General features: G+C 42.6%; 1 protein-coding gene across 4 annotated transcripts in view; it reads left to right on the top strand.

Annotated features, from left to right (window-relative positions):
• LTBP1 (latent transforming growth factor beta binding protein 1) overlaps window positions 1–19,271 on the top strand; it is a gene marked incomplete at its 5' end in the record, with an annotated part of 397,053 nt that overhangs the window by 349,621 nt on the left and 28,161 nt on the right. For all 4 annotated transcript variants that reach the window (XM_080814316.1, XM_080814315.1, XM_080814314.1 and 1 more), the window contains 3 exons: window positions 3,313–3,456; window positions 17,191–17,367; window positions 18,119–18,205. In XM_080814316.1, coding sequence (XP_080670442.1) covers window positions 3,313–3,456; window positions 17,191–17,367; window positions 18,119–18,205 — 408 coding nt within the window. The remainder of the gene's footprint in view (window positions 1–3,312; window positions 3,457–17,190; window positions 17,368–18,118; window positions 18,206–19,271) is intronic.

Below are 19,271 nucleotides of genomic sequence, written 5' to 3'. Positions count from 1 at the left end.
TTCTTTCCACAACATGTTTCACGTCCCCACCTATTGAAATGCACCCCTAGTTATCAAGAGCGGGAAAGACTGTAAGCAAGGTAATTTGGATAGAATTTCATCCTCATTCGATGTGGTCACCCAGTTTGGGGGTGTGCAGAAAGATGGCTTCTGAACTTGCTCAGGACATTAAGAAATAAAGAAGAAGAACTGAATTCCATGTATACTGAAAAAAGAACATCTGTTGAAACTCTGAGCTGCGGCTACAGAGCCCTTCTGCAGAGTCCCGCCACACAGGCAGCTGTCTGGTGTGTGGTATGGCTTGTGGGTCTTCAAGATATACCTCTTAAGCAGTGCAGTTAAGGAAGAGTGTTGGCAGGCACTTCATTTTCCAGGAATGACACCCGTAAAACGATGCTTCGGATTGTGCAACTCTGTTTCTCCAGTCTGTCTGGGTTGATGGAGCTGGAAGGCATCCTGGATATCATCAGATGTCCTGGAACAGGGTCCGGCTCACACTCCTATAGACAACACATTTTATATCTCATTTTCTGATCAGCTGTGATTGCTTTAAATCAAAATCATTACAAAACATTTGTAATAAGAGCCATGAACGGGGAAGGAAGGAAGGCTATGAAATTCAGAACATCACAGGTAACGAGGCTTTTCCTTGATGCTTACTCTGTCCATTTCATAGCAGACACTGTCTCAGGAGGAGTCTGTAACTTCTGAGTTGGGACGTCTGCAATTCCAAGCACTAATTCGTTTCCCATCCAGATTAAATGGGGGAAGCAAAATTGATTTCCCCAAAGTTTAGTGGTGAAATCGCCCCCGTGAGTAGTCACCACTTTAACACTGTCATCATTGCTGGTTCCAACTCTTGCTTTAGTCTCCTTTGCGCTAAAATGCAGGCAACGAAAAATGTCTAAATGTTTTGACAAAACAGGTGACCTGCATGCCACCTCCCAGCCTCAGCACCTCCTTCTTCACCTCGAACGCTCCCGCGACGTAAAGTGTAAAATAGCGTGTGGCTGCTCACGCGGCTGTGCAGTGATGGGGCTGCTGTTTGCTGCTTTTGCTGGAGACATCTTCCCAGCGTCCCCTTGCCTGAGTGGGGATTCATCCCACTGCCTCTTGAGGATCCTGCCCCTCTCCTCCCAGACGCTGTCCCCACTCCAGCTCGGCACTGACCCCTCCTCCTGCTTCCCAAACACCTTTCGCAGATTCAATTACAGTACTGCTGAACTCTGGGGCTGTCATTTGTGTAGACGGCCTGCATCTGCCTTCTCCGAGGCCTCCAGAGCCCGTAGTTGAGAACCTTGTCTGTCTGTCCTGGCTGGGACTAATGGTTGGCCTGTTGTAGGTGCACGGCCGATTTTAACCGTGACCTGCTGAGATAGCAGATGTCCCGCTGCTGACTCCATGTCCGCTCCTGAGCCCCCGGTAGACGTTCACATCTGACCCGTCCGATGAGCACAGCAAACCCATCCTGACATTCTGTTTCAGCCCACAGAACACCATCCTTAGAGGAGGGATATTATCATTTTACCGAACTCAACAGGAGTCATTTCATCTGTTCATTCACGCTCCCCAAATATTAACTGAGCGTCTACTATATGCACCTGCTGCTGGGTGTTCTGTAGGATTTGAGAGTCAAATCAGCCCTGAGAGCAAACTTTGGCCATTCTGTTTCCTCTACTTGGACTCTGCCTGCACCTACCGCCTCACTCCCCACACCCCCGACCCCCCCATCACCCCCTCATCCTTCAGCTAGAACTTGGCTCCAATATCACGTCCCTAACCCACCCCTTCCCTGAAAGTCCACCGTTCCATGCTTTCCTTGCACTTTTCATTCTTAGCGCTTATCTCGGCTTGTGAGATCGTCTGGCTGATTTCCCTGGCTTGACTATAAGCTCTGTGAAGGCAGGAGTTGGGCCCACCTGTGTAATCATTGTTCCCTCAGTGCCTGGCCCACAGAAGTAAACTAGAAAGTACTTTTTTGATGGAGTGAATTCATTCTCGTGGGAGAGATACCAAGAGTCATGTAAATAATACGAGTTAGAAAGTAGAAAGTTCCATTTGACATTTACCAAATTGATAAATGTGAACTGGCAAATTTCTAAAGTCAATTTTTCTGGTCTAAATTATGACTGTCTGGGTTGATTAAATATGCCAGCTCTCTGCTTTCCTTCATGTTCTAATACCTTTCATAAGCAAAACCCAGCTCATTAGGCTTATATCTGTTTATATACAAAGTGAAACGGAAAACTGAGGTAATTATCCAAATAAGTCAAGATTCATAAACTTTTTGTCCAATTAACTGGGTATAGCAGGTGAAAATAAGATTTTTTTTCCCTAAATGATTTGGATAATATTTAACTTTATATAATATTTAACTTTGTATAAACCATCTCAGAGTACGCTCATGAGAGCTGATGTTTGTACGTGTTTAATGCATAAAATACGTGAGCATTTCAGATGTCAATTCAAGTACTTTGTTGAACTGGGCATTCCTTAATAAAATTTCTTTGGACAAGACACATTAAAATGTAGTGTTGGGCAAGGTCAAACGTTAGAATTAGCCCTTTTTAGGGCCATGTGCTCGCATAATATTGAATAAAGTGTACTCAGTAGTAGATTCCTGGGCTATGTTTTAGTTAAGTATTAAGTACAGATGAATAGCGCTTAGCAAAATAGAAAGGACCTGCAGAATTTTTAAAGGCATAGCCCGTGATAAGTTCCTGGAATAGTTTGTTTCATGTGAATGACTACCGTAACCTGGTGAGTATTTACAGGGGTCTCTCCTTCATTTCCCAAAGGGATACACAACGTGATTTCTGGTTGTTAAAGTATGGACATTTTGGCTACTAGGGAATTGTATTTTCAGATATATGAAACGATTGAAAACAATTTTGTAATGAATGTAAGAAAGGTTCTTGTTTCTGGAGTGCCAGTTCTGCTAATTTTCCTGAATTCAAAAGCGAGAGCGGACTGTCATGTTCTTTAAGACCTCATTATGTCAAAAAGTCAAGGAAGAGAGAATTAAATGGTCAGGGTGTACACAGGCCGCTTGCAGCTCGATCCCAGGGCCCTCCGTAAAGTGGAACTGGAATATGGAAACTTGGCTTTGTGTTTTCATGGTCCTTTTACACGGACCTAATTGTGCAGCCCAGTCTTGAGGAACTCCTTCCCCAGAAAATAGCAGAAGGCTCTGATTGCTCATGGGGGACCCTTTGGGACCAGCAGACACCACTAGCCCTGGCCCAGCTGGTGAAATAGAGAGCCATCAGGAGGGAGGCATGCATCTGACTTGATCTGTGCTCCCTTTTCCAGATGTGAACGAGTGCGAGCTGCTCAGTGGGGTGTGTGGTGAAGCCTTCTGTGAAAACGTGGAAGGGTCCTTCCTGTGTGTGTGTGCTGATGAAAACCAGGAGTACAGCCCCATGACTGGGCAGTGCCGCTCCCGGGACTCCGGAGGTAAGTCTCCGTGGCTCCTCTTGGGGACTTATCCCTATTCAGATTTGAGCCACACGCTCTGGAAGTGAGGTAAGGAATAACCAAATGTCCTGGAACACTGCTATCTTTGGAAGTTCCGTGCTCTTTCCAAGCCTGCCTTATCAGTGAATTAGGATGTGGTCGGTGATGACTGTTTGAGCTAGATGGCCTCTGTCGTGCTTTCCAACCCAGAGACGCCATGGGTAGGGTAAAGGATCCAAAATGATGAGAACATTCACTGGGAACCGCTCACAACTCAGAGAGCCATCAGCTCAGGGTTTAACATGGCATCGTCTCATCAGGTTACATAATCTTGCTTTCTTGGCCCTCGGAGAAGCGTATCTTGACACTTCTCTAAATTAAAAGCAACATATAGGCCTCTTAGGATCTACAAAGACTTCCACTTGGAAGAGTTAAGGTGTTTTTTTCAGAAATTGGCCCGGAGAGTGGCTGTGTTTGCATTCATTTAAAATTTGATTTAGTCTGTGTCGTCATGGCACAAATTGAAATGGAGAGCTGATGGTTTTCCAGATAAATTAATCAACTTCCAGATCACTCTTTTAGTGTGTGCCATGTAGCTATAGTTTGGTTGTATTTTAAGGGAAGCAAAAGACCAAATGGTCGTTCGAGAGCCAAATAAAATGAAACATTGGCCATTTGACTTTCTTGCTCAATCTTGGTGATTATATCCATGCCTCTAAGAGAGCTCTCACTACTCGACAGGGTACACTTGTTCTGTGTGAAATAACCATCTTTGCAAGTAATAGGGAATAAAATGTAAAAATATTTTCACCTACACATATTCTTAATTATTAAGTGTAGAAAGGAGGGGTGCAAAATTAAACAAAAAGACAGCAATTCAGAAACATTGTGAAGGGGACGGGATGAAGTGTTACTGGGGTCACTCTTCATTCCAGTGACCACCCCTGTAACACATGAACCGAAGAGAAAATACTTTTCATCTCAGTTGTTCCTGTAGTAGCAAAAACAAACACGCAGGGACGCCTGGATGGCTCAGTCAGTTAAGCCGCTGCCTTCGGCTCAGGTCATGATCCCAGGGTCCTGGGATTAAGTCCTGCATCAGGCTCCCTGCTCTGCGGGAAGCCTGCTTCTCTCTCTGCCTCTGCCTGCCTCTCTGCCTGCTTGTGCGCACAATCACTCTCTCGCTCGCTCCCTCTCTCTCTCTAACAAATAAATAAATTAATTAATCTTAAAAAAAAAAACAAAAAAACACGCAATCAGTAACCTGGCTGGCCCATGGTAGGATTGGTTAAGTAACTATCTTTTTCTTATTTGTCTTTGGTTCTGTAGAGTAACACCTCACCCACAGTATTATTTTGACTGAAGTCATTCACGGAGTATTGTACAGCCATTGAATGATTCACATGAAGGTTAGGTAGTCAAGCTAAATGCGTGTGGTCCAGTGTTGAGTGACAGACCAGGCTCTTCAAATGATTACAATCTGTGGTGGGAGGGAAGAAGAGATGATATTTAAAAAGATAATTATTGGAATTAATGGAAACTTGAGCTTTGTCCTTTGTTTTCCAAACTTCTTGTAATACTTGAAATTGGAATGACCATGGTGGGCTGCTGTTTTCCAGCTGTGTAAGCTTGGGCATATCATTCACCTTTTATGAGTTTTTATTTTCTCGCTTACAAAATAGAAAGGTTGTATTTACCTCACAGAATTTTATGAATTTTTTAAAAATCCTATATGTAAAAGCCATTCGTTAATGGCAGAGTTCTATAGGAAGTAAGCTCTGATCCAAACACTTAAGTGATACCTCTTTCTTATTTTTTTTAGAATCTGTTCTGAAATAATAGACCTTTTAACTACTTTTTTCCAAAATAGATATTTTTTTGCTAGAATGTTTTAGCAACATCAAAGAATGGTTCAGGGGCTCCTGAGTGGCTCAGTGGGTTAAAGCCTCTGCCTTTGGCTCGGGTCGTGATCTCGGGGTCCTGGGATCAGGCCACATATCGGGCTCTCTGCTCGGCGGGGAGCCTGCTCCCCCCTCCCCCCGCCACTTGCCTCTCTGCCTACTTGTGATCTCTCTTTCTGTCAAATAAATAAATAAAATCTTAAAAAAAAAAAAAAGTTGGGGGGGATGCCTGGGTGGCTCAGTTGGTTAAGCGACTGCCTTCGGCTCAGGTCATGATTCCAGCGTCCTGGGATCGAGTCCCACATCGGGCTCTCTGCTCGGCGGGGAGCCTGCTTCTCCCTCTGCCTCTGCCTGCCACTCTGTCTGCCTGTGCGCTCTCTCTCTCTAACCAATAAAAAAAAAAAAAAAAAGAATGGTTCATTCACTTCACATAGACTCGAATGAGGTACATGTCTGAGATCCTAAAGCTTGCTCATTTCTTTTCTTAGAGATTAATGGTGCTTTAATAGGATTGTGAGACCACCTGAACCATTTTGAGGGAACAGGAGTAGTTCATTATAAGCTGCTTCTTAAAACTTTACAGTGATTCATTTTGTAAGCCTTGTTCCTCATCTCCTATTTTTAAGTTTTTCTGTAACAAAGTTCCTCACACTTGCTTTGCTTCTTTCCTCCCTTAGTGTCATTGCCCTCTCAGTGACTAACTCTTTCTGGAATGTTCTCCCAGTCAGAGCTCACTATGTACTGTCCTGCGTTTTTTAAAGAACTTCATTTTGAATACTCAGATTCATAAATCTTGTCTGCCAATGGATTCATAGTTTCTTTTCCTCTTAACTTTGTATCTAATCTTTCCATTTATGGTTTCTTACGTATTTTCCCCCATAGTTCTCTGGCTTTTGCTAAATATCGTGCATACCCAGTTGTTTTTATTGGTCCATGTCAGCATAATCGGACTAATTTATATGGGTCCTGGCAGCTCTGACTACTCTACCTCAATTTGCATAGTTCTTGGCAAACTTTAACTGATGATACGCAGTCTTAAGATTGTCTGTGATGACATCTTTATCTGAGAGGTTCTCTGTCTGGGTCCTGAGAGACTCGCCAGCTGTGAACCGCAGGAGATTTCCCTCCCTGACTTCTTCAGGGCCAGTAGTTGACCTGCTGTTTAAAAAGGTGATTGAAGCTGGAAATCTTAAGAAAGATAATACAGTTTTTAAGTATTTAAATTTTAACTTAAAGCGCACAAAGGAACATTCATTTGCCAATCTTAGAAGGAGGGCCACAGTCTTTCTTTGAGAAGTCCACTCTTAGAGTCCTGCATGGCTTGTCCTGCATAAACTGTATTACGCAGGATTGACATCACCCACTTTAAAGGGAGTAAGAATTTAAAGTCCCTTGCGAAGTAAATGAGTGTAAAATCCCTCTAGATTTTTATAGTTTTTCTCAATTTTTTTTGCGGTTGTCTTATCCACACCCAATTTGATAGCATTGCTTTTACCGAGTCAACGTTAGTCTTTCCAAACCTTGATCTTGTTCTATAAACAACTCTTCTTAAGGCATATTTTATTGATTTGTATACTGTTCAGTTATACAATTACAATAATTAATACGCTGGCGCAGAATGTTTCAGAATAAACGCAGCCAAGCCTCGGTCAGCACCATGCCCAACACGTGAGAGCAGACGTGTGTGCTCCTACCTGAGAGTGGCCAGCTGGCTGAGGACACTGGCCAGGGTGCTTTTCAGAGGGCGAGGGAACATTGGTTCATGCAACAGGTTGGTTAAATGGAGGCCACTTCAAAGAGTTAGTCTCCTCCAGTCAAAGGAGCTGCTGTTAAATAAAACAAACCGTGATGTAGGAAATTCAAGTGAAAGTTTTTAACAAGGACTCAGATTAATAGTATTCTCCATATGATAGACCAACAGCGCAGATCTCGTCCTTCCTGAAAAGTGATTCAGAAAGGAAAGGTGAATTTGCAGTATAGGCTGGAACACTGTTCCTCGGCTGGAACAAAGTTTCCCCAGTACCCAGGGCATTCCAGCAGTGAGCAGTGGCGAGTCATCTGCAGTGGGATCAGACTGAGGACAGAGCTGGAGCTGAGGGGTGCATGGCAGGAAGGGACACTTCAGATCAGTGTGCAGATTTGTCCCATAACTAGAGACAGCGGATCACTGTCATGAGTCTGTGGGTGTTTCCTGAGAGGTATCCCAGAACAGGTGGGAGACCCATGGCCCGAAGGGCACCCACTTCCCACAGGACATCATGCCAGGTTGTACTTTTGAATTTTCCTGTCATAGGATTTTTGTTTCTAAACTATGTCTTGGCTCCCACCTCATTTTTTTTTCTAGGTCTGGCATAATGGTTTTCACTGCCTGGGCCTTTGGCCACTAATTGACATTGCCGTATGTTGCCTAAAAGCACCTGCAATAGAAATAACTAAAAAAAGTCCACGCCACTCATCACGTGTAAGAGGGTATGCACATGAAATATAGCCTGATGCTTTTATTTCCTCAGTGCCTGTGATAATTGGTCAATAAAAACTTGATGTCCGTGGGCACTCTAAAGGAAGCAGTAAATATGTAGTCTTGCCAGCTGAAGCCCTCAGGCCTTAACCACAAAATGTAGCTCTCTGTCTTTTTTTTTTTTTTAATTTTTTATTTCTTTTCAGTGTAACAGTATTCATTGTTTTTGCACCACACCCAGTGCTCCATGCAATCTGTGCCCTCCCTAATACCCACCACCTGGTTCCCCCAACCTCCCACCCCCTGCCCCTTCAAAACCCTCAGGTTGTTTTTCAGAGTCCATAGTCTCTCATGGTTCGCCTCCCCTTCCAATTTCCCTCAATTCCCTTCTCCTCTCCATCTCCCCTTGTCCTCCATGTTATTTGTTATGCTCCACAAGTAAGTGAAACCATATGATACTTGACTCTCTCTGCTTGACTTATTTCACTCAGCATAATCTCTTCCAGTCCCGTCCATGTTGCTACAAAAGTTGGGTATTCGTCCTTTCTGATGGAGGCATAATACTCCATGGTGTATATGGACCACATCTTCCTTATCCATTCGTCCGTTGAAGGGCATCTTGGTTCTTTCCACAGTTTGATGACCTTGGCCATTGCTGTTACGAACACTGGGGTACAGATGGCCCTTCTTTTCACTACATCTGTATCTTTGGGGTAAATACCCAGTAGTGCAATTGCAGGGTCCTAGTGAAGCTCTATTTTTAATTTCTTGAGGAATCTCCACACTGTTCTCCAAAGTGGCTGCACCAACTTGCATTCCCACTAACAGTGTAAGAGGGTTCCCCTTTCTCCACATCCTCTCCAACACATGTTGTTTCGCCCTCCCCGGAGAGAGGTGCGGCTCTCTGTCTTGATTGGTGCACAGAGGAGACTCTGGGGGTAGGAACTGGGTTTTATTTTTAAAACAGAAGGTATAAGAAAAGAACACAAAAAGATGTATGTTATAATCAAGGCAAGGGTTCCTCACTTTAAGAAAAGTGAATAAGCAAGATCAGAAATTATAGAACATAAGTTGGAGGGATAATTGGCATTATAAATTATAAATTAATTGTTCTTGACACAGTTTATTTCAGGGTTTCCCTAAATGCCATTTCTCGCTAAAGTGTTGGAGAGCTTATTCTCGCCTCACAAGCTCGGGCCTAGACTTCTACAACAAGGAAGCGTCTTCGTGGTTTTCCAGCCCAGCTCCGATATTTATGTGTAAGGAAGCCCAGGCCCAGAGAGAAGTTCTAAATGTTCTCCTTAGGGCCCTCTGGCTCATGCTGTGCAGAAACCCAGCTCCCCGGTCTTTTCTACATCACCATTCCACTTCTCAAGGCTGAGGACCCCATGACACCAGATTCTTCTAAAATTGGCTTCCTTTTCACTTCCTCTCTTTGTTTTGTTTTCTTTACTGAAATAATGCGCATTCTTCTCAGAAAGTTGGCAAATACGAAAATAGATCAAAAATGAAAATCCCAGGCACCTGGGTGGCTCAGTGGGTTAAAGCCTCTGCCTTCAGCTCAGGTCATGGTCTCAGGGTCCTGGGATCAAGCCCTGTGTCAGGCTCTCTGCTCAGCAGGGAGCCTGCTTCTCCCTCTCTCTCTCTCTGCCTGCCTCTCTGCCTACTTGTGATCTCTCTCCCTGTCAAATAAATAAATAAAATATTTTTTTAAAAAATGAAAATCCCCTGCAATGGCGCCACCCAGGGATGCTCTCTGTCACCACGCTTACCTCCAGATTCTTTTTGGGGACATCCATGTTCCACCTACCTCCACAGGACCGTCTCCCATTTGATCCAGGGCCCTCCCGCTCGTTCGTCTGCACGAAGCACTTTTCCCTTGGGTCAGCAGTGAGCTCCTACATGCTAGAGCCATTAGTCTCCCTCCCTGCTGACTCCTCAAGAAAAAAATTGACAGTGGTTTCCCATCTCCCCCCACCCCTTCTTTTCCCTTTGATTGATTTTAGGACATTTGTCTTCCCTGTATCCTCCTTCCTCTTTCTCTGTTCTTTCTCTTTCTTGTTCCCAGACTCTTTTTCTGTTGCCCATTCCTTAAATAATAATGTCCTGGGGAGTTGCATGTTCAGGCCTCTTTTTACTCTCTATGCTTCTCTGGGGATATTTAATCCTCGTCTCTGAGTCAACTATTACTTACGTGGTACTCACTGCCAAGTAAATACTTTCTGCCTCCTCTTCTGTCCTTAGGGCCGTGCTCTTATTTCCAGCTGCCTATTATCGGACCTTTCTCCCAGGGAGTCTTGTAAGTGTATCTGCCCGAAATTATCCAAAACCGAATTCTTTACCATTCCTTCCCTAACCTGTGTTCACTCATTAATTGCCAAACGTCAGTACAAGAAATCCTGACATCATCATACCTTAATTTTTCTCACCATTCATCCAAGCCATCTTAACGTCCTGCCAATTCTACTTCCACAGTGTCCTTCAAAACTCTCCCTGCTCCTCACTCCTCCGGGCCAGTCCCCCAGCTTCTCTTACCCGGACCGTGGCAGTACCCTCCTGACTTCCCTCCAGCCTCTCCCATCAATTTCTGCTCCTTGCAGTTGCCACCGTTGATGTTTGCAAAACATGAGTCTGGTTTTATTATTTTTTTTTCCTTCCAAGTTGTTACTTACATTCCAGTTAACATACAGTGCAGCGCTGGTTTTAGGTACAGAATTTAGAGATCCATCACGTGCAACCCCCGGTGCTCACGACAGAAAGCTTCAGCTGCTTCCTACTCCCTACAGCATGAAGTCCAAATCCATTAGCAGGGCAACAGGACCCTGGTACGCCATCTTACTCCTTTTCTGCATCCCCTGTAACCTTGCTCACTGCTTAGCATGCATGGTGCCTGACCTGTGACAGACACTCAGTGACTCTTGAATCAAACTGCCTGTTCGATTCGAGAGCGTATCCACTTTGTATCTCACCATCTCATTCCCAGGTAGTTCTGTAGAATTAATATAATTATTCATTTTACCAGAGATACATTTTTATCAAAGATACAGTGGGGGCCACACTTGAATGAGGAATTATGCATTTATACTTCTGTGTAGGGGGGATGGTTCCTCTCTATGCTTGGTCAAATAACAAGTGGAACAGAAGAAAAAAAGAGCTTCCCTGCTGTCAAGGGGCACGTGCAAATCATCCTCATGGTTCTGACAATTAAACCCACACAGCATACTTGTTCTCTTCCTGGAGAGGTAGGTTCACTATAGGTTTTATGTATGTACAATATTTTTTTAAAGACAGGAAACCACATATAATATCATTCAACTGTTATATTTGGCAGAGTAGGGATTTTTTTATAATGTATTTAGTTAACCTGTAAAATAAATTAACATTGAAAGGGTTTTTTAAAAAATAATTTCTGATTAGAAAAAAAGGCCTTCGGTAGGAAAAAAATTAAAGACAGCGAGAACACAGTATTTAAAATGTAAACATTGTAAAATGCCATCAAGCTCCTGGGGTCTTCTTGTGTATTGGTAATGGAGCTATACCATAAAGTAAGGTAAGTCTGTAGGAAAAGTCAAATAAGGTAAGTGTCAGGAAAAAAGTCTCATTTGTTTGTGGGGAGGGGGAAGCTGGGTCAGTTTCCTTCCCACATTCAGAGAGAATAGAAAAATTTATCAAACCGTGCTTTTACTTTTAGGAAGTTTTTTACTTGCTCTGTCTAGTATCCAAAATAATATCCGAGTTTTCAGTAAAGAGATGTCCACATTTGCACAAACCAGTAACAGTTGAACCAAGTGACAGACTCCGCCTGGACGTGAGTCATTTCGTGTTCTTGAGGCTGCAGGAGAGACCCCCACACCGTTGCACTAGAAATCACATGGGATCCTAGCATTTGCCATGAATAGGGCCTGAAGAGGAAGGGTTTGTACATTTCCTTTTAAACATTTCCAGATAGTCCACCTGTCACGTCAGATGTGGCTTTACTCTCCCAGTCGTCTTTACAAGCCCTCACGACACCTGTGTGTCAGTGTTGTGACCAGGCTTTTTTTTTTTTTTTTAAGGTTTTATTTATTTATTTATTTGAGAGTGTGAGCGTGAGTGGGGGGAGGGGTAGAGGGAGAAGCAGGCAACCAGAGGCGGGGCTCCACCCCAGGACCCTGGGATCATGACCTGGGATTGTGACCTGAGTAGAAGGCAGACGCTTAACGACTGAGCCACCCAGGTGCCCTGTGACCGTGACAGTGCTTTTGCTGTTGTGACCTCTTCTCTTTTCTCTGTCTCCACATGCAACATCTGCTCACCTGCCTCGGCGGGTCACACCCATTTTTCCTTCCTGTGGGGCTTCATTCTGCTTTCGGGAGGCTTCTCTGTCCCTGGGCTCTTGCCCTGGCTTTCCCAGTTTCCCGTACTCTCTCCCTGAATCCTAAGCTGTCTCTTTTCCCCACTCTCCCCAGCCTGGTCCTGTCTCAGGCTCACTTCTCCCGTTCTTTTCTCAAAAAGGAAACGAAGACCAAGATCCTTCCTTCACCCTGGCCAGTGTTTATTTCCCATCTTCTTAGCGGAGGCCCTGAGGCGACCCTCTTCCAGCAGACGGTGGTGTCGTCCTCTACCCAATACCTGAGTCAGGAACTCAAATTTCACTTGTTCCCAGCCCGCGCATCCCTGTCGCATCCTCAGGCTCTCAGAGTCACCTTCCCTGAACAACTTCTGCAGAGCCCGCCTCCCCTCACCGTACTCCACCCACACAGACTTCAAGACAATGGTACTTTCCATTCCTCCTCACTCCTGTCATACCTTATTTCCTGTCCAGTTTTTCGGAATTTATTTTTTAAGATGTTGGCTCAAAGGTCAGCTCCTCCAGGCAGCCTTCCATGGTGGCCTTGCCCACCCTGGCCATGTGCAGTGTGGCTTAGGTCAGGGCCTGACTCCCCACCTGCCTGACTGCTTTAAGGATAGGAACTATGTGGAGAAATCCTCTCCCATCTACTTTTTCTCTTGTGCTTGGCTTTCTCATCTCCATGTTGACGTTCACACCTTTACCATTGAAGTTATTAGCCCTTATTTCCAGTCTTCCTTTTTACTTGCGTCCCTTCCTGTCCGGCTCCTTCCTGTTGTCAGTGCTTGTTTTCTGAAACTCACCAGTGGCTCTCTCCTGAATCCCACTCAACACTCACACACACTTTTCATCTTGCAAGTCGTTGATCGAGACAACCAGGGGGGGAAGGAGGAATAACGAATTTCCAATTTTTCTTTTATTCCTCCTTGGAATATTACACTAGAAATTGTTTTCTCGTAAAAACATGAGTTGGTATAAAACAGTAGTACCTGTAGAGATTTAAAAATTTTTAAAAAGGGACTAAAGCTTCATGAATGATTGTGTTGAAAGTAATTTACTGAACAGTACCATCATTAGAGTTTTATAAATTGATGTCTTTTTCAGGACTATGGCAGGTGTTTTGGGGGGGACACTGTATCCGAGTATTTGTGATGTTACTCTTCGGTCATTGTCAAAATCCTGACTGTCCCAGAAGGGCATGAAGAGGATTATTAGCTCATAAAGACCTTCAGAATACATTGCAAATGGAAATTGAAAACAAAAACCCATTTGTTTGTTTGTTTTTAAGATTTTATTTATTCATTTGACAGAGAGAGACAGTGAGAGAGGGAACACAAACAGGGGGAGTGGGAGAAGAAGAAGCAGGCTCCCTGCTGAGCAGGGAGCCAGATGCAGGGCTTGATCCTAGAACCCTCAAACCATGATCTGAGCTGAAGGCAGACACTTAACAACGGAACCACCCAGGCGCCCTTAAAAGCCATTTAAAAAGCCCATTTAAAATGCCCATGTCCACTTTTATTAGGAAAATGTTCCAGATTTCTTCAACCTAACAGCAAACCTAAGATTAGACCAGGGAAAGAAACAGTCCTATAAATAAGCACCACATCCTCTTCTTTATGATGAACCAGAAGACGTTTCTAGAAGGTGCTCTTCATAAGTGGCACTTGTGACTCAACCCACAACTTTCTCTTCAGAGCAAGGGAACATGATGGCCCTGTATGACCTTGTAGTTGCACCCTACCCTAGCAGAGATTATCTGCTGACCCCTCCCTCTTTGTCTCAAAGAGGAGAAAGGAAGGAAAAAAGCAAAGCAAAGCAAAACCAACCCGTGCCAGTTCAGATGCTAGGAAGCTGAGCCCCATAGAAGAGGTTTGGGGAAAGCAGTAGGCATGACCCATTGAACCCAGCCTGAATTGTCTCTTCCGGAAGGTGAGGTTGCTTGATAACCCATACAGTCCACTTCATGGAGTTACTCTGGATCACAAGAAAGGGCTCCGTAAAAATTGCTTCAGTAAAAGGTCCAAAAACTCACTTCTTGTCACCATCCGTACCCTAGGATTGAACTACACAAATTGCTGTTTATGCCCAGATGTTATGCCAACCTCTTAATAAAATTAAAAAATGACATCTGAAAATACTACAGAAGAGACAGTTTATTTCATAGAAGTCTGTGGCTTGAAGTATGTGGTGTAGCTAATCTTATTCATAAAAGCTTTAAGAAAAATAAAATTCATTCCTTTTAATGTCTGATGCTTTTGTGTCCGTTGATTAGATGTCTTTAAATTATTTTGCGATAGAACCATTCCTCCTGTGGCAACAGTGACCTAAACCCATACAGAGATTCTCTAAAGAAATCACATTGCATCGTGTTCACGGCTCGGTGTTCCCCAGTGGAAAAATGCTCTAGGAAGTTAATTATTTAAAGGTTAGAAAGATAGACAAATTGCCGTTTTTCACAGAATGACCTTTGTGGACCAGTTTTTTTAAAAGAATTTGCATCTCTTTCCAAACACGGATGAGGGCCTAACCCCCAATTTCAGCTGTGTAAACACTGAATTTTCAATCTGCTTGGAGAAAAAAATAAAACCTGTAACAACCAATGTAAAACCTGAATAGTACAGTAATGTTATTGGTCGTTTCCCTTATGCAATAACTTGTGAGTTTCCTTCCAAAGAAAAAAGGAAAACAAAGATAATTTTTTTTCTTAGTTTCTGTGCTATGAGTAAAACAAACATGGTAGAAAACAGACCATATTTATTAACACAGAAGCCTTTGGTGTCTCATTACCTATGGATGTAGCAATCTTCGTGATGTCCTCCTGTATAGTTTTCCATTTTGTAAGAAACACCATGACATACCTATGACTTTGAACACAAGAAGAAAACAGTTATTCAGCCCTCTTTTAGCACAGACTGTAAACTTGACTAATTGTGGTGCTGATTTGAATAGTATTTCTAAATGCATCCATTCATAGCTAGCTGCACGTTTAGGTCCTCTGAATAAAATGAGCAGAATTAGTAGTAGTAGGCTGTCGATTTATTCACAAGTGTTGGGGAAGCATTTATAAAATTTTCTACAGAGCTCATGATGGATTTTTTTTTTAAGATTTTATTTATTTATTTATTTATTTGACAGACAGAGATCACAAGTAGGCAGAGAAGCAGGCAGAGAGAGGAGGAGGAAGCAGGCTCCCCGATGAGCAGAGAGCCCAATGCGGGACCCGATCCCAGGACCCTAAGATCATGACCTGAGCCGAAGGCAGAGGCTTTAACCCACTGAGCCACCCAGGCGCCCCGTGGATTTTAATAACTTGGAATGCCCTTACATTTCCCAGAGAATTCTGTGTGTAAGAGCTTGGAGCCCCTCCCGAGGAGAATGAAGTGGTGGTCATTTGCTCCATCCATGTGGGCAAAGCCCATTTCTGTCTTCTGCACTCCTGAAAGCTAGAGGGGACGAGGGCTGCGGCAGGTTTTATCTGATTTCACACACAGGGAAATTATTTAAAACCGCTTCATAAACTGCTGTAGAAATCAGCATTTCTGCTTTTTCCTGGACGCTTATTCCAGGTTGGAATTTGTCATCAGCTATTAACGCTAACCGAGAGTCGAGACTGAATTATGTCAAAGACAGAATGATCTGAGAAGTAGCCGAAATCAAGTGTGAGCAGGGGTCTTTTACATTCTCGTTGATGTTCTGTGTTTTGAGAGTAATGTATATGTCAGTTTTGTTTGTCGTTTTGCTTGTTTTCTTTGCCATAGGAGGAAAGAAAGGGTAGTAGCTTTTCTGATAGAATTCTGTGAACTTCTATTTTTAGGAAGACTTGCTATAGGGCATATTAATCTAGTTTTCACAGTCAACCTGAACCTGCCAAAATAAACATATAGGAAACTATTGTGAAAATACTCACTAAACTTCCCTAGTAATACAATTTATCTACCAACTGCAAAACAAAGGTAGATGTTGACATTAACGTCTTATCCTCACTGGCAAATGTTTTCCCCTTTGTCCCTATAGTTTCTTTGTGTCTAAAAATCTGGAAACAACGGTCTTCTGATGAAAATACTTCGCTGGAATTAATCTAAATAATTGTGATGGCCGTAGTCAGCTCTTTATTTGATACAGCATAAAATAAAACCTGTTAATAAGTTCTAACTAAATCATAGGCAGTAATTCGACCTCTACAGCTTATGGCAGGGAAGAGGTTAGACTATTTTACAAGCCTAGTCTGAAACTATTGATTGTTTTTTAAAAGCACCCTCTTGTTCACAGACTACGAATCTGATGGGATTAAATCATTTGTGGTATTTTCTGAAAGTAGGTGGACTTTGTTCTCATTGTTTCTTTTCTGTCCAATCACTTTGTCTTTTCTCAGAGAGGGTTAAACTGAGTCTGTTGGAAAATATATGAGCCCGACTAGAACCCAGCCTTGAAATTCTACCCTGAGGTTTAGCTGGTACTCATTATTTCCTTCAAAACCCTATTTTGTAGCAACTGAGGTAGACTTTCAGGAACGAAAGGTTATTTTATAGACTTTAGGTTACTGCAGTGTTTTTCTGGTTATCTTATGCTGCCTTGTTCTATTCAGAAATGACTGGGGCATGGTTGATTCAAATAACCACCTAAGAGTTAAATGTTTTGTGTGGCCCCACATCTCTGGTCAAATGCTGGGGAAAATTTTCATTGATTTAAGTAGGTGTTACAGCTCATATAGAACGGTTCAATGTTTGGCAAGAAAGCATGTATGGAAACTCTTGTCACGGCCAAATGTACAAGAATAAAGTAATTGGTTAACGTAAAAGGAAATGATTTTGACAGATTTACACTCTTGGGGTGTGTTAGAAATCCATCAAGATTCAGGATTCCAGGGCATTTTTATCTTGCAGTGGAAGAATCCACCACCACCGAAAGCAAAAGGGCCGCTTTGTGTAAGTGAAATGATGCTGACACACCCCACCCACCTTTTTACCGTGGTGTCTTCTGCTCTGTTGTGATACAGATCTGATGGGTCCTGGAGGTCCTCTTCTCACTTTCTCCACTCTTTTTAGACTTAGATGAAGATCAACCCAAGGAAGAAAAGAAAGAATGCTACTATAATCTCAACGATGCCAGTCTCTGTGATAACGTGCTGGCCCCCAACGTCACCAAACAAGAGTGCTGCTGTACCTCCGGGGCCGGGTGGGGAGACAACTGTGAGATCTTCCCTTGCCCGGTGGTGGGGACTGGTAAGGACCAGCTGAGTGGTGTGTTCATAATTGTAATTGGGTCTGGTCCTCTGCTGTCCAGGGCTTTGGCATGTTCTCATTTTGGTCTCTGCATTGAAGCCTTGTAACGATGGCATTGCCTGGGACCTGTCATAACAACGGAGATGAGATCACCTTGCAGTACATTTCATTTAGGCCTGGAATCCTCCCCTGTCATCCCACCTCCAAATGAAATCTTAAACTTAACTTCAGTCCCATCACAGAATACACTATTACAGTGAGGTCCCATAGGGTATTTTGGCAGAAAGGTGACTCAGTTTTATTACATTTTTAAAAACCAGTCTTTTTTGCTAAAACTGACACCGCATTATCTGTAACTAGAGCTTGTGTATTTAGACTAAGATCTTGCCTGAATGGAATCTTACTAAACCTTTAAAACACTAGAAACCACAGTAAGGGAGAAGGAAGTCATCGCATCAGCCAAAATGTAGGTAAATCAAAAGTGCATGAGCTCGGGGACTTTTTTAAAGTTACTGGTAAACTTTAAAGCCGTTAGATTTATTTGCCCCTACTCTGTAATTTTGGAGATTGTGCTGAATGTATTTGCCCGAATTAGATGACAAGATTTGCCTTAAAGTTACTGAGTCTGAGAAAGAAAAACTGAGTTTAAAACACAAATTAATGGAGGATGTTCTTTTTTTTTCTTCTTTTAACTCTTTTGCTTGTTTGTTTGTTTGTTTGTTTGTTTGTTTTGGGTCTCTCCTGAACTTAGCTGAATTCACCGAAATGTGTCCTAGAGGAAAAGGGTTTGTCCCCAGTGGAGAATCCTCTTACGAGACGGGTGGTGAGAACTATAAAGGTCAGAATCAAACAGAAACGAATTTGCAACACATGTGCATATCATCATTCAAGTAAAATCATGCCTTGGGTTCGACAGAATTAGAGTTCTTCTAATCATGGAAACTTATTAGAAAGCCTTTAATTCTTTTATTGGAGGGCCCCTACAGACTCCAGGCAGAGGTCTGTCTTAGGATTTAGAAAACGTAGGACTGTTGGCCTTGGGATGTCATGTTAACCTGCTGAGTTTCTATCTCTTCCTATCTGAGATAGGAGTAATGTCTCTGAGGTTTATTGTGAGAATTAAATGAGATAACATACTAAAAATACTTAACACAAAATTCTGTACCTACGAGGTACTTTTATAAATTTATTCTTGTATTCCAGACGTACGTTAGAAATAATATAATTTAAAACCGTGTAATTTTGTCTGCCATTATGTTGGTCTGTGTGGTTATCAACAAAGTTAAGATTCTTACCCTTTTTAGAACTCATCCCACTATGGCTAAGAGACTTTTACCAAAGGCTACAGATTCCTCATAAGGAACAGAAAAGAAGAAAACTAAAGTAGATGTGTTTTCTATATTTAATGCTATTAGTCTATAATTCTAAAATAAATGCACAGCCTTTTTGGCAAAATTTAAACCACATGTATGAATATTTCCTTGGTAACCACTCACTTTTGACATTTCCATGATAGAGGTATTATTGACATCTTATATACAATGTGGGTTTTTCCCCCCTTTACATTTTAAGATTGAAAACTGCTAAGTGGCTGGAATATAGACTAAACATTTTTATTGTCCTTCCGTTGTTGAGAATAGTGTTTTAATGATAGTCAGTAGCTGGGTAAGAAATTCCATATGTGTTTTTTAAATCTATTTATGATTTAGCCCAATTAAATAACAAGAAGACTTGGTTTGCAATATGTGTTTAACAGTTTTCAAGTTCACAAATATCCTACTTTGTTTTTGCAGGGATATAGTTAAATCTCACTTCATATTGTGGAATAGAGCCCTGATTTTACCACAAAGTCACCCTCTCTCATATAAAAATAAGTTCCTCCTCACCCTGTCTTAGCAGTGCTG

Source organism: Martes martes (assembly GCF_963455335.1).
Source record: "Martes martes genome assembly, chromosome: 9".
Taxonomy (NCBI): Eukaryota; Metazoa; Chordata; class Mammalia; order Carnivora; family Mustelidae; genus Martes; species Martes martes.
This window is presented reverse-complemented; position numbering and strand designations above follow the sequence as displayed.